This window comes from Gavia stellata, chromosome 1, assembly GCF_030936135.1.
Source record: "Gavia stellata isolate bGavSte3 chromosome 1, bGavSte3.hap2, whole genome shotgun sequence".
Taxonomy (NCBI): Eukaryota; Metazoa; Chordata; class Aves; order Gaviiformes; family Gaviidae; genus Gavia; species Gavia stellata.
Genome location: NC_082594.1, coordinates 132,763,152 through 132,778,545, shown reverse-complemented (window position 1 = coordinate 132,778,545; position 15,394 = coordinate 132,763,152). Strand labels below are relative to the sequence as shown.

Below are 15,394 nucleotides of genomic sequence, written 5' to 3'. Positions count from 1 at the left end.
TCACTCATTTGCTTGCTGTCAGCATATTGCAGTGTATTGCAATCAATGTATGCCCAGTTAAGTGGATTTACAGATTACATTATCTAGTGTTAACTAAACTAACTCTCACAAAGTGCCTTAAAAAGATTCCTGCAAAGAGACCATGGATTGAAGATAATACTAATAATGCAGATAAATTACAAGAAAATGGCAGAGCTGACACTTCTCCTACTCCTAGTATAAGCTCTTAAACAGCCACATTATGAGGTAAAAACAATGACCAGCTAATCAGGTCTGACAAGAAGTTGGTCAAAAAAATAAAAATTATCAAAGACTTTGTGAAGTGTGGATTTACATCTGCTATCATTAACGATGAACCTCACCCTAAGTGTATATTGTGCTTTGAGAAATGAGCTAATGATGGTATAAGGCCATCGGAACTAGCAAGACATTTAAAAACTAAGCATCCAGAACATGAAGGCAAACCTCTACAGTTTTTTCAGCAATGTTTCAGGCTGTGTGATATTCAATCCAGTACTTTACAAAATTTCACTCAACTTAACGAGAAATGTGTAGAAGCCTCCTTTGAGGCTTCTTACTTCATAGCAAAAGACAAAAAGCCACATACTGCTGGGGAAACACTTGTTCTTCCTGCCACGGTAAAAATGGCTGAAATAATACACAGAAAGCAATACAGCGGCAAACCGAAATGCATTCCTTTGTCAGCAAACACTGTTGGAAGATGCATAGAAAACATTGCTGAAGATTAGAAGAAACACGTATCAGTACAAATTACACAGTGTGAGAGGCTTGTTATGCAGCTGGATGAAAGTACAGGTGTTTCTAATGTGTCTCAGCTTATGGTATTTGCTAGATTCTGTTTTGGTAGTCAAATACATGAAGAACCACTTTCTGTGAGCCACTAAAGGAAAGATCTAACAGAGAAGCTATATTCTCAACAGTAAATTACTTCTTTAATAAAAACGTTTTATGGAAAAGCTGTGCAAGTGTAATGACCAGTGGAGCGGCTGCTTTGACCAAGAAAAGGGTTGCGTGGTAAGGATACACAGATAGCACCACACCTGATATTCATTCACTGCGTTGTTCATAGGCAAGCTATTGCAGCGAAGACATGGGAGCCAGACGTGCACAAAGTGATACAGGCTGTCATCGATGTGGTTAATTTCATAAAAACAAGACCTTGAAATAGTAGAATCTTCACTATACTTCACAACGAGATGGGGAGTGACCATGAAAATCCTTTGTACCATACAGACATTTGCTGGTTATCTCGTGGCAACAGCCTTTTAAAAGAGTTGCTGAAATTAAAGACCAGTTACACATTTTTCTTCTACAAAAAGACAATTGTTCTGAATTTGCTGATGTATTAAGGAACTGATTTTCTGTGATGACAAGTGTCTGTCAGTAGCATGCTACCTAGCAGTTATTTTCAAAAAAATAAACATACTTGATGTATCCCTTCAAGGTGAAAGGGATGTTCTACCAGTGTGTGAAAAAGTAACTGCTTGTCAAAAGGAACTTGTGGAGATTTTGTGAATGTGTTGCCAAATACAATGTAAGTGTGTCACCTACAAAAACTCTCATACATGTACACTTAAAAAAATTGGAACTTTCTAACATCTTAAAAATCTTCCAGATAAAGAGTTTCAGTAGCTTTTGAACCCATTTGTTAAAGATATAAAAATTCAACACCTTCTGATTAGTTTGCAAGAACAACTGATTGACATCAGGGAAGATGGAAATTTACTTTCCAAATTTCTACAAAAGTCTTTGCATAAGTGGTGGATGGGACTGAAAAAAATAGTGTCATGATTTAGTAAGCAGAGCCAATGATGCATTTCTTGCATTTGGATCTATGTATCTTTGCGAGATATCTTTTTCAGCTATGACAGCCATTAAGACCAAGTATCGAAATAAACCAAACATAGAACCGGACCTTTGAATCACTGTATCACAAAGTGTTAAACCAAGATTCTAAAAATAAAGAATATCAATATTTTTAATGAGAACAAAATCTTTTTGTTCCATTAATAAATAAAACAAATTATTTTTAAAATTTTGTTTATTTCCTCTTTATCTCATTCTTTTTTAATTTCTATTTTTTGTGTATGTTTTATGTTTTACCTCATATATTAGCACAGTAGTACATGTATATAATTTTTAAATAAATACACATGTATTGGGGGGTACGTGCTCAAAAATTTGTAATTGATAAAGGTGCACAATCAAAAAATTTTGGAGACCACTGCTCTAGAAGACTATTTAGAAGCCTCTTTCATGCTTCTAGTGTTACAGTTCCGATTTTAACTTTGCCCCCTTTCCAACTCTTTCTAGGGGTCCTTTTCAGCATTGAGGTCACTTCTACGTACTTTGCTGTGCGCAATTATTGGAGAGGTTTCTTTGCAGCTACCTTTAGTGCCTTCATTTTCCGAGTCCTTGCTGTTTGGAACAAGGATGCAGGTAAGCTAAGAACCATTCCTACTCTCTTTGTACAGAAGTTGCTCTATTAATTTATTATTTTCCATCTTCCTCAAAACCTTGTATGATGTTTGAAACTTCTGCCATGACATGTGACTTCCAGCAGTACAGAAGGAAAGAGACAGGGAAGTATCTTATGTCATCAATTGTACAACCCAACCTGTTCATAGGTGTGCTGGGGATATGACTGAAAAATGACTGAACGTGAGTCCTTGGCAAGTAAGAGGGCCCCTGAGGTGGGATTTTTGCCTCTACTCAGCATAATATCAAGGCTGCAAACATAGAGGTGTCCCATCCCAGGGGATGTAATACATAGTATAGGGTGTGATGCTGCAATCTGGAAATGCCATAGTCTGCTGTGGTCATCTCTTGACTAGAAACATAAAAAACAAATAGTCTAGAAAATTGAGATGATAAAATGATTAGGAGGCTACCGGGCTGGTAGGGTGTGACTGAAGGTCCTAAAAAAAATAACTGTCTCAAGCACCTGAAAAGCACGAGTGCAACATTTGTGCAGACAGAAATAGCACAGAACAAGCTTGTTCAGGAGACCATTAGCAGGACTGAGTGTGGGAACAGTGACTTTCCAATCGTGGAAATTGCAAGGGACCAGCTATATCAGCTGAATGTTCACAAGTCCATGGGGCCTGATGGGATTTATCCCAGAGTACTGAAGGAGCTAGTGGATGTTATGGCAGGACCCCTCTCGGTCATCTATCAAAGGTCTTGGGAGCCTGGGGAGGTCCCTCTCACTGGAAGCTAGCCAGTGTTATTCCAATCTACAAAGAGGGTGTGAGGGAAGACCCAGGGAACTACAAACCTGTTAGTGTAATTTCAGTTCCTGGAAAAATTATGGAGAAGATTATACTGAGTACAACTGAAAGGCATTTAAAGAATAATGCCATCATCAAGCACAGTTAACATGGGTTCACAAAGGGAAAGTCCTGTCTAGCTAATGTGATATCCTTCTATGATAAGGTCACCTGCCTGGTAGATGAAGGGAAGGCAGTGGATATACTTTTTCTGGACTTTAGTAAGGTTGTTGATACTGTCCCTCACAACATCCTTCTGGACAAGTTGTCCAGCTGTGAGATGAGCAGGTACATGGTGCGCTGGGTGAAGAACTGGCTGAACAGCAGAGCTCAAAGGGTTGTAGTGAATGGGGCTACATCTGGCTGGTGACCGGTCAACAGTGGTGTTCCTCAGGGCTCAATTCTAGGGCCAGTTCTGTTCAATATTTTTAACAACTATCTGGATGCAGGAGCTGAATGCACCATTAGCAAGTTTGCTGATGATACCAAACTGGGAGGTACTGTTGACACTCTTGAGGGACAAGAGGCCTTACAGAGAGATCTGGATAGATTGGAGCATTGGGCTATGATTAATGGGATGAAATTCAACAAGAACAAATGCTGGATTCTGCACCTGGGACGGAGGAATGCCGGACACAAGCATAAACTGGGGGAGGAGTGGCTGGAGAGCAGCCCTGCAGAAAGGGATCTGGGGGCGCTGGTCGGCAGCAGGGTCAGTATGAGTCAGCAGTGTGCCCTGGCAGCCAACAGGGCAAACCGCATCCTGGGGTGCATCAAACACAGCAAAACCAACTGGTCAAAAGAGGTGATTATCCCACTGTATTCAGCATTGGTGAGGCCTCACCTTGAGCACTGTGTGCTGTTCTGCCTCACACTTGAAGAAGGATGTTAAGGTCCTTGAATGCATCCAGAGGAGGGCAACAAAGCTGGTGAAAGGGCTGGAAGGCATGTCCTATGAGGAGCGGCCAAGGACTCTGGGTCTGTCTAGTTTGGAGAAAAGGAGGCTGAGGGGTGACCTCATTGCTCTCTACAGCTTCCTGAGGAGGGGAAGTGGAGAAGGAGGTGCTGATCTCTTCTCCATGGGATCCAGGGATAGGATGCGTGGAATGGTTCAAAGCTGCCTCAGGGGAGTTTTAGACTGGACATTAGGAAGCATTTCTTTACCAAGAGGGTGGTCAACACTCAAACAGGCTTCCTAGAGAGGTGGTTGATGCCCCAAGCCTGTCAGTGTTTAAGAGGCATTTGGAAAATGCCCTTAATAATATGCTTTAGCTTGGTCGGTCCTGAGTTGGTCAGGCAGTTGGGCTAGATCATCTTCGTTGGTCTGTTCCAACTGAAATTATTCTGTTCTGTTCTGTTCTATTCTATTCTATTCTATTCTGATTTCAGATACTGGCAGAAGACTGCCATTTCTTTGTAAACTGCTTGCTTATAATGTCTTTATCTTTTATTCTTGGAGTTTTATCTATTTTATTGATCTGAGCTCCACGTGGGCAGTTCCCTTACTTAATACTGCTATAACTTATGTCTCTCTTCACCTCACAGGGTTGGACTTTTTTTGTGCTAAAACATTATTTGGCTTGAATATTCTCTTAAATGTAGAAAGTGACTACACCTTTGTCTGTGAAACAGTACCTCATATTGAGGGGTATTCAACCATCAGCTCTATCACAAAAACACATCTTTCTGTTCTTTCCAGAGGAAAATATAAGAAATTCAAAGACCGATGACAGGATATAAATCTCCTATCCTTCACTTTACCTACTTAGCTTCCTTGCTGATTTCTCAAATCGTTAGAAATCAGCTTAATCCTGAAACATCTTAATTGCTGTCCCTGCTTCAAAATCATCCAGACAGCTTTAATACCCACATTAATGGCTCCTTACATTCTGGTTCATTGACTGTCTGGGTTAAAAAGTTCCATGATCAAATTGGCTATGAAAAATAGTTCCTTTTCATAGTTCTGAATTTTCTTTGTCTGTGTTGCTAGTCTCCTTGTCCTTGTATTAAGGAACTAGAAACTTTTGTCTAGCTAAGTCATTCATTATTTTATGATCTTTTATCATGCCAGCTCTAACTTGTCTTTCATGTCTTTTCTTGCTCATTTCCTTCTGAAAGTTACAAGCCCAGTCTTTTCAGTCTTTGTTCATGCAACGGTTTTTTCTTAGGCTCCCTCTCTGATGTCTTCACAATCTCTAAAGTCTTGTCTACTCCCAGAAGTAAGGCACTTGGTAGATAAGCGGATGTCTTTGTGCTAGTTTCCTGTATGGCTACTATTATCACACTGTAAAGAAGCCTTTGTGTGAGGTGTGTTAATGTACTTGAAAGTGGAAGAAACTGCTTCCCTTAATGTGCACTATGCACATCTACCTGCAATGTTAATGTGGAACATGTAAACTATTGCAAATTCATACATAACATATGAACTAACTTTTCTGATTAGGCAAGCATTTGTCATCTTCTTCCAGAATATTTTTGAGATAAAGTGATCAGAATTCCAAGGAGATGTGGCTATCAAATGGATTTATTGAAAAGCATTACAATACCGCAATGCAATACTGTGCATTATGATACCATTTTTATGCGGCTTTTACATATTTCTAGCAGCCACAGTTAGGAAAAATGTAAAAAGAACATTTTCTTAGAGCTGTCTACATTGATCCAACTCTCTTTCTTGAAATACTATCATTAAATTAGATTCCTTTCTAATGTATCAATAACCTCCCCCCCTCGTATTACTTTGCATTCATCAATACAGAACATTGCCTTTCTCATGCAGTCGTCTCTGCTTCCAACCAGGGTAAATGGATTCAGTATCATGTGCAGATTTTTCTGTCTTCCTCAGTAAATTCATAATCATAGAATCATAGAAAGATTTAGTTTGGAAGAGACCCCTGGAGCTCTCTACTCCAAACTCCTGCTTACCGCAGGGACAACTTTCCACTGCCTCTCTGGGCATCTGTTCCAGTGCTGAACCACTCTTCCAAAAAGCAGCATTTGGTCATTATATACAGGCAAAATTCCCTTGTTGGAAGTTGTGTCTATTACTTCTGTTTCTTTCACTGTGTCTTTACAACTTCCCCATGAGGTAGAGGACACTGCTGTTAGAACCCCCTTGGGCCCTCTCGTTTCCAGGCTGAGTAGAGCTAGTTCCTGCAGCCTCTCCCTGTGCCCATGCCCTGGACCACCTTGGGGCTCGCCACTGGACTCTCTCCAGTTTTGTAACATTCCGTTTGCACTGGGTTTTCTAGACGTGGCTTCTTCAGTGCCATATAAAAGGAAATAATCACCACCATCAACCGGCTGGTTGGGCTTTTGCTGATGTGGCCCACAGTATGTGGTTAGCTTTCATTGCCACAAGGACCCACAAATTAAGCATCGTATCCACCAGGACCAGCCGGCACGAAAGCAGAGCTTTTCCTGTTCACTAGGCCACCAGACTGTACCAACGCACCTACCATTCCAGGTGCAGGACTAAATATTTGTCTTTGTTGCATTTATGATGTTCCTACTGGTCAGATCCTCTGGTTTGTGGAAGCCACTCTGAATGAAGCCCTCCAGGTGACAAACCACCCCCTTCTTCTCCCTCCCCAGTTCAGTATGGTCACTGATGAGTGAGTTCCATCCTGTCATCCAGGACATTGATGCAGATGTTAAACAGAAACAGCTCCAATATTGACCTCTGAAGAAAGCCATTCAACACCACAGGGCCTCAAGACAAGCAGCAGCTCCTGATGCATGTGTACTATGACGTGTGTCATTACATGTCTGACAGGATAAAAATCTGTACGTATTTAACCAATTTGCCAGGTACTAATGCACAACTCTCTTTGCACTGTACCACATTGCTCCACAACATTCTTAAACACATAAGCTACCCATCAGTCCCCCTCCAGTCTCTGGAAGCCCTCGTGCTTGTTAGAGAGGGTGAATTATTTTTTTAAATAGCTCATCCACCTCATTCCTAATCTGCCTCAGATCTTAATGCTTTTCAAGTCTGCAGCTTGTTTAACACCTCATTTATTGTCATTTTTTACCTCCAAGCTGCAGGAAGGGGTCCTGCTACCAGGAAGTCACAGGTAGGGAAGAAATCACATCAGAGTAGACAGGTGCAAATGAGTTGTGTAGCATCTCACCAAAATTCTTTTCTTTCTTAGATCCGCAAAAATGTTTGCTGGCTTCTGGATACTGATGGCTTTGTTGGCTGGCTTCACACCATTATCTGTACTTTCCAAATAACATCTGGCCCATTCTGGTTGGCTGCTGCAACTTAGGCCCCTGTTTGCTAATCACGGAAGACTGGAGTTCTTCAATTTGCAGGATTTCTGTTTTACCATGTCCTGAGCTTTCATCTTCATTGCCATCCTCCTGCTCTTTCTGATCACTTTTACACATGGCTCGGTGGTATTTTACAGTTCAAAGCCTTTTTAAGTAGACTTCCCCATTAACTAGACTTTCTCATTTCTTTTAACTTTCACCTTGTAAGAGTTGGACACTACTCTGAACTAGTAGAGTTTATAGCCAATGGAGAGAAAAGGGCTTAGCCATGCAGTTTCAGGATGGCTTAGTCACTCAGGAAATAGGACGAAGATAGGTGGGATGAATCTTTCTGTCTTGGGGGAATAGAGAGGGAACCTAGAAAGCGTCAGACTAAGTGCTGTGACTGTTTCCCTTTGCTCTGGTCACCTTTGCTGCCCTGTGGCAAAACTCTTTGAAAGTGAGCCCTACTACACAGTTAATGCATTGTCATTTAGTGGCTTGGACTATCTGTTTCCTAAAACTAAATTGAGATGATCCCTTTCTTGGGCTGATCTAACAAAAAAGCTTTTCTTCCTTTTTTCAACCCACTTTTCACCATCTTCCCTCCCCGACTGTTCTTCCACCCATCCCTTGGACTATCTCTGTGTTCATTGGACCCCTACATTGAACTCACTTCCCTGGCAGAGGGCTAATCCAGGAAAAGAGCGGATAGGTTTTCTGGTAGGTGTTAATGAGGTGAAAGAACTCCATGAAGGCTTTGACATGTCTCAGAGTGGGCCTGACAGGAGGGGAGAACAGTGCAGCCAGGAGAGAAGGAATGGGGTGAAGAGACAGGGAGTAAGATCTTCCCATTTTGGATAGTAGCATGCTGTTAGACAGGCTTAGCTATCTTAGGTAATGTAACCCACAGAGATCTGATTAAATCATTGCTCTAAACCTGGTCCTGTCTGACCAGCTAACAAGTAATTAATGCCTCCTGTAATTGTCATTAATGCTAGATTTTCACTGTTTCTTTTCTTTCCTTGTTGTGTAAATAATTCCTTCATCCAGGGCAAGTTAGGGTTTATATCCATTCTCTTTCAGCTGCATTTCCACGCTGGACTAGATAGGTAATTTGTACTTCACCTATTGGCATACAGATATTTACTGTTTCCACATAATTAGGTACCTCCAGGTAAAAGCAGGACAAGTTTCAACATCTGAGTCATTTTAGCAGTGCAACACTACCAGGAGAGATGAGCTGGAGAAGATGGGGCTTAGCTGATCTTTTCCATCTCTGATTTCTAAGACTTCCATTCTTTTGGTACCAGTCAAAAATTTTGCAGATATAACTTCAGAGACAATCTGAGTTTTCTTTCTAGAAGGCAATCGCAACTGTGCGTGACACAGCTTCTCCAGATATGTAAGCGCTGCCTGCTTCGGCAAAGGGAGCTTTGAGAGTCAGTGAGTATAGTGGGAAGAGTTTATATTTCCTAAAGAGCAGATGGTAGAAGAAAAGAAAGAAAAGAAAACCCTTTAAAAATCTGGGATTGTAGCTAAAGAAATACAGACATTCTCTCAAAACAAACCTATACCATCTAGAGTGCTAGGGTTGCAAGTGCTCAAAAATAAGCACTACTAAAATCAGAGCAGGCTGCCAATCTGCAATATTGCATATAATGTCATGAAACCACACAGGAGCATGTATATAACTAGTTCCCCTGTCCGTACCCCTAGCTTTTATGGCATTTAACTTCTCACCTCATTATTTTCTTTCCTCCTCTACCTCTTTCTTCTCTCACAGTTACCATCACAGCCCTGTTCAGAACGAACTTTCGCATGGATTTCCCCTTTGATCTACAAGAGCTGCCGGCATTTGCTGTGATAGGGTAAGTTTCCAGGAGTCTGGCTCCTTGCTCTACAAAGGTTATCAGTTACAGCTCTTTTAAACAGAGTGATTGTCACAATTAAGGCCTCTGCTTGTTGGGATTCCTCCTTCAGAAATGGTGCCCATGTAGCGCAATGGGTAAGGAAGGAAATGTGGGTATTATCAAGCTGTTCGTTATTTCCTTTCCCTATACGTTTTTCAGAAATTAAGTTCTGGAAAAAAAAGTAAGTCTAACTTGGTCTGGGTTCTGGGTACAGATTTACTGAGTGGCCCTTTAACCACATTGATGGCATCCCCAAATGAACTGACCCAACAAGTATGGCCTTTTCACTTGACAAAAATGGGACAAAAGATTTAACCAGGAAGTTTCCCTTTTACAAGGTCAGAATGGTTATCCTTTTCAAGAGAGGTTGGTACACTCGACATGGTGGCAAGGGTAACTGAACCGTAATTGGATCCAGTGAGAAAAACAGTTAATTTATTAAGATTAGTGTCAGTTTTATTGTATTTATGGAGATATCTGAGTTGGTTTCATTTGTGGAGGAAATTTTGGGAAAAGAAAGAATGACCTTAAGAAAAATGAGAAGAGAATTGGGAGATACTAGAGAAAAACTGAGTTTGGAACTGCTGTGAAAAGTCTAGAGCTTTAGAGAGTCTCCAGGGAAATCACTGCAGAGCAGTAGAGGGGAATACACCGTAGGAACCAATACCTGTGCTGGCACTGTGAACGTATTCGGTTGCAAACCCTGGATCCAAGACCAGAAAGATAGTTGAGGTTTTCCAGTTCCTTTTAGAAGGCTGCTCTCATATTCATTTACTTGACTATGTGATTTTTTTGAAGACATCAAATATGTTGTAAATCTATTAATATAGAGGAGCTTTTGCTAGTGTTATGTGTCCACTTTGTTCTTCTCCTTAAATAGACTTGCATGCTGAACTCGGGGGGAATCTATTTGTTTAAACTGGCAAGGACAAAGGTAATCCTTATGATTTACAGCTGATAGAATGCAAAACTTCTTGTCATCCTGTTTTGAACGGAGTTGGCAGAGCTGGTTTTTTGCAGTACTGCGCATAGGCTAGGAAAGGAGTATATGACAACTGTGAAATGTTCTCAAATGCCTGGGTGCCCAATGTGGTAGTTTAAAAAAAACAACTAAAGACTTGGATAGTCTTGGATAAAGTCCTGATGCCAACTTGGAATGCTCCAGATTCTCTTAGCATTAAGTCTCAAAGTTGAACCTCTTTCTATCCAAATATTTCTTCACTTTCAGATAGGACAAAAAAACTGAGCCAGCCCAAGTACTATCAACAGGTAGATCTTGTTCTTCTGGGTCCGCAAATGTTGTTAATTTGCAAAAAGTATACAGGAGGAGCACTTCTATTTTATTGACAATTGATAGGCAGGAACGGAGGAATCTGGTTTTTAATACAAAGTATCATAAAGAAACTCAGTTTACTGTGCAGCTCTTAGGGTTATATTGCCTAAGGGACTGGTCTATTTTAACAGTAGTGCTAAACAGTGCTGGCTTAAAATATTTATGAGAAACCCATTGAACATGTTTTTCTGTGAACAGCTTTATATTGAGTTTAAACTTGTTTCTATGCAATTTTTAAATGATCAAGCAGAATTTTTTCAACATACAACCTTTTAAGTAAGCTAAATTAACCTTTGAATGAGATTTGGCAAAGGCCTGCTTAACATATAACAAAGGAAAATACCATTAATTTTAAAAATTAATACAATGAAAACATTATCTGTTTATCCTGAGTATTCTGTGAGTTAATTATTTGCCACATAAAACAATACTTCCCCTTTCCAATTCTAAATGCACTCTTTTTTTGCTCTTTTTTATTTTACTTCACGTTTGAGTATGAGGCCCTATTTACCCAGGTCTTATTAAGCTGGAGAGCACAAGGATCAAGGCCAGTCCTTAGACAGCTCTACTTTTTTGGCATTATTAGGATCAGGAACATAGGCCTAAGTGATTAGGATCATAGAGACGACATACTTTGCTTTAGGCACAAGAGTTGCTATTACTTTTAATATTTCATGTAGGAATAGAATCAGAGTTAAACTCCCTTCATTTTTACTATTTCCTGTTCCAACCTGATGTCTAAGTTCTGGCAATACTGGTTTTCATCCAGTTGCTCTTCTCCAGCCCCCGCTGAGGTCTGTCAGTCCTTTTTTATAGATTATTTTATAAGTTTTTATAGATGAGATTTCCCCCTCTAAGCAAGAGAAAATTTAAGTGGTAGAACATCAGTGTGTGTGACAAAGATGTCCAAAATAATCTCTCCCCTTTCATCAGGGAGTCAATGTCTTCAAGTGAGTTGCTGTAGGGCTAACCCTCCGGGTGACATTTAAAAGACTTCATAAACAGCTGAAGATGAAAAACACTTAAACTCAGTTTCTTGGTTGATGGTTTGTGTGTTGTTTAGTATCATTTTATTTCATTTTCCCCACTTTAGGATATGTTCTGGATTCCTTGGAGCATTTTTTGTTTATCTCAATCGCCAAGTGGTCCTATGCATCCGACGTCACACAGCTCTGAGCCAGTTTCTCACCAAATAGTGAGTGCCTTTGAAGATATTCTCTTTAGGGACCAGATTTTTATACCCTACTGGTATTGGATAGTAACAAATGCTTTCTGGAAGCTAGTAGAACTATTTCAGGTGTAAGATAGCAAGAATATGAGAAACTGAAATTATGTGAGAATAAGATATCTGCAAACATCAAGAGAATTTGTTCTGAGCTGGATTTTCTTCTTGACGAGCCCCAATAGTTTCAAATAGCTTCTTGATTTAAGAGGGAGACTCTGTAATATTCATTAAGAGGACAAGGGAAGCTACTGGTTGGACAGAAAATGTTTCTAATTAGAAAATCAATGATCATGCTTCTTAAGATCATGCTGCTTCTGACTATTGTTTTTAGAATCTGTAAAGAATAAATTCAACATCATTTATATTTAAGAAAATTAAATACAACCGAAATCTAACTATGTCTTTAAAATCTAGCATTTTTTAACCAAAATGTAGGCAAAACCGTAAAGAATGTGCTGCAGTATTGCAATTACTGCATACTTACGAACCAGAAGCTGAAACTGATAGTAACCAAATGGTGTGAATTGCAGCATGGAAGAAAAACGCAAAACAAAATAGAAATCTTAGCAATAAAGGTTTTACAGAGCACTTGAAGATACTTTTTTTCCCTCTCTAATAAAGTTATAACCTCCAAAGTTATAACCTGAAGAAAAGGTGGCTAACTGTAAATGTCTTCAGTCTCTTTACAGAAGAAATCTGGTGCTATGAGAAATTTTTAACTTGAGAGGAACATTTCTTAGCAAGTTGCAGATCTGAGCAGAAGAAAACTACTAGTTAAAAAGAAGGTCAAACTAACTTAATTTATTATGTGGAAGAAATATTGTCTTTCTTCATTATGTAGCATTAGCCACAAGCACCAGCAGAGCCATCAGAGAAAGTTAATAAAGCAAAAGTTAATGGAGCAAAGCCTGAGAAGCAGGAATTTACTTTAAACTTTTGACTAATTTCTCAGAATTTTGTAGGTCCTTAGACTGAAAGAAATTAAAGGTCGTGTTTTGTCTTCCTGAATACCACAGCATCTCAGCCAGAACTTCCTGTAGGAAACACAGCAATTTGTCAGGGAAAGCCTGACAGGATTAGTCCAGCATGTGGCAGCAGCTTAGGCTCATGAAGTGTCACAGTGTACCCAGAAACCCATCCTGGGATTGGACACAGCAGCAGGAAAACCCAGGTGGCTTCAGTCTGCTGTCCAGCTATGCCCCACTGGCCCAGCACAGCTAGACCCACTAGCCACCAAGGACATCTTCCCAAAAATCGTGACGGTCCACAATTCAGCGGAAAGAAAAGCAGTTTTTCGCGTAAGAATTAATGCAATGGGGGATGCATGCAAAAATGTATAAAAAACCCCTACATTTACATAAACTAGGACAGGATGCATTGCATGGGGGATGAAGAGGTAGGACTGGTATAATCAGGACAAATGGAGGAGGTGCTGCCTTTTGACAATAGGTCAACACATCACTGTAAATACACATCCCCCTTGTGTATTCAAGTCCGTGCCTCTTGCACATCCCTCTCCCCCTCCATCCCTCCCATTACATTAATTCTGATGGGGAAAATGGCTTTGCTGACAGTTGAACTCTCTATGAATGATGATGATCAGTGGAGTAGGGCATTCAGTTGACAGAAACAGAACTCCAAAGCAATGGTTACAGATGTGGCAGAGGGCTTTCACCAAAATAGCATTCATAGTCCTGAAGTGATAGTGCTACAAGAAAAGAATGTGAGGTTGTATTTTAAAAAACTTTTCTTTCTTTTCAGCCGCCTCATATACCCTGGGATTATAACCTTCCTTATAGCAACTGTGACCTTTCCTCCAGGATTTGGGCAGTTCATGGCAGGAGAGGTGAGAGTGGGATGTGTATTTGTAATTCTGTGCAGTTCTGTAAAACAGCCTCCCCTTACACTGTGCCCCAGTAAACCATAAGGTTTTATGTCAAGGAAAGGGGAAGAAAGATGTGGGAGGGGGTTGTACTGAGCAGGGACTGTATTCTGAGACTTACGATCTCTGCGATCTCCTTCACGTAAAATTTGAAAAAGGTCCACTCTCTTAAGCAAGTAACAAGGAAGATGTTACCCCATGTGTGAAAGTAGTTTTCCTTTCACCAGTTCAGGTAAAGACCCGTCTCTCTTCCTGAATATTAAAAATGTGAATTAAGTCTCATAATCATGAATTACCGAAGTAAAAATCTCCTCTGCTTTCTTGGAACAGAGGTAGAATATTTACTCCATCTAATCTCATGGCTCATGCCTGGTTTTTTTGCTATTTAGTTGATGCCACGGGAAGCCATCAGCTCTCTCTTTGATAACTATACCTGGGCAAAATACACGGGTGACCCTCAGATCCTAGGGAAATCTGCTGCCTGGATCCATCCCAAAGTCAGTGTCTTCATCATCATCCTGCTTTTCTTCCTCATGAAGGTAGGAAACCCAGCTCACCATAACCCTTCTCCACTCAGGAGTGAATGTTCTTGATCCTTTGTAAAATAGTTTGTGAACTGCCAGTGAGGACTTGCTGGATATTGAATGAAGCACTACAACTGAAATGGGGCCTTATATCTTTTGAAGTTTTTTTTTTTTCCCACCTTGAATGCAAGATTAACAAAAATTATTAGGGGACAGTTTCCTGGCCTTAATATAGTGACCTCCTTCACTGCTCCCTAGGTCATCTTCCTCATGCAACCTGCTGAATGACCTTCGGTACCCACTGTGTAGTAGTTGGTAGGCAGGACTATGTCAGGAAAGATTTCTCAAGTTCCAGAAAAATAAGTAATTGAGTAAAAAGCTCTCAGATAATTTATATTTGGTCTAAATAAGGTCTGATACAGTCTACTTGATATTCCGGACTACAGATAGGAGACAAATAAGAATATGCAAGCACAATCTATAGTTGCGTGAGGCTCAAGGATTTGTTAGCAGTACCGTAACTTGATGGAGATATGCAGCTTAAAACAGTTTTGCTCACTTCTTGGAAAGCAACAGCGGATTAAATGTTCTGAGCTGACGTGGTCAGCAACTGTTCAGCCTCTGAAAGGATCAGCTGTGTAACTGATACATGACTGAGCAAGAGAAGAGATTTGAAAGAAGAAAACACTATATTCCAGTGTTCAAAATGCAAGTAGCAAGAAAGAGGTTTTCCTAAGGGGGGGGAAGAAAAAAGATAAAAGTGTAAAAATATCATAGAAATGTTGATTTTTTTTTTTTGTTGCTGCAAAGGAGCAAAAGAGCTGAGGCCACCTTGCAATATCAGTTGCACATTTCAGTAAATCAGGAATGGACATCAGTGATTGATTGACACAGCTGATTGCACCTAAAGTAAAACACTATATCGAACTTCTGACAGGCAGTTAAGGGTTCTGCTTTTCTGCTTTTGTGA

At 40.2% G+C, this 15,394-nt stretch overlaps 1 protein-coding gene across 1 annotated transcript in view; it reads left to right on the top strand.

Annotated features, from left to right (window-relative positions):
• CLCN1 (chloride voltage-gated channel 1) overlaps positions 1–15,394 on the top strand; it is a 72,124-nt gene that overhangs the window by 44,781 nt on the left and 11,949 nt on the right. The window contains exons 10-14 of the mRNA XM_059823958.1: positions 2,335–2,460; positions 9,334–9,418; positions 11,887–11,988; positions 13,780–13,864; positions 14,290–14,439. Coding sequence (XP_059679941.1) covers positions 2,335–2,460; positions 9,334–9,418; positions 11,887–11,988; positions 13,780–13,864; positions 14,290–14,439 — 548 coding nt within the window. The remainder of the gene's footprint in view (positions 1–2,334; positions 2,461–9,333; positions 9,419–11,886; positions 11,989–13,779; positions 13,865–14,289; positions 14,440–15,394) is intronic.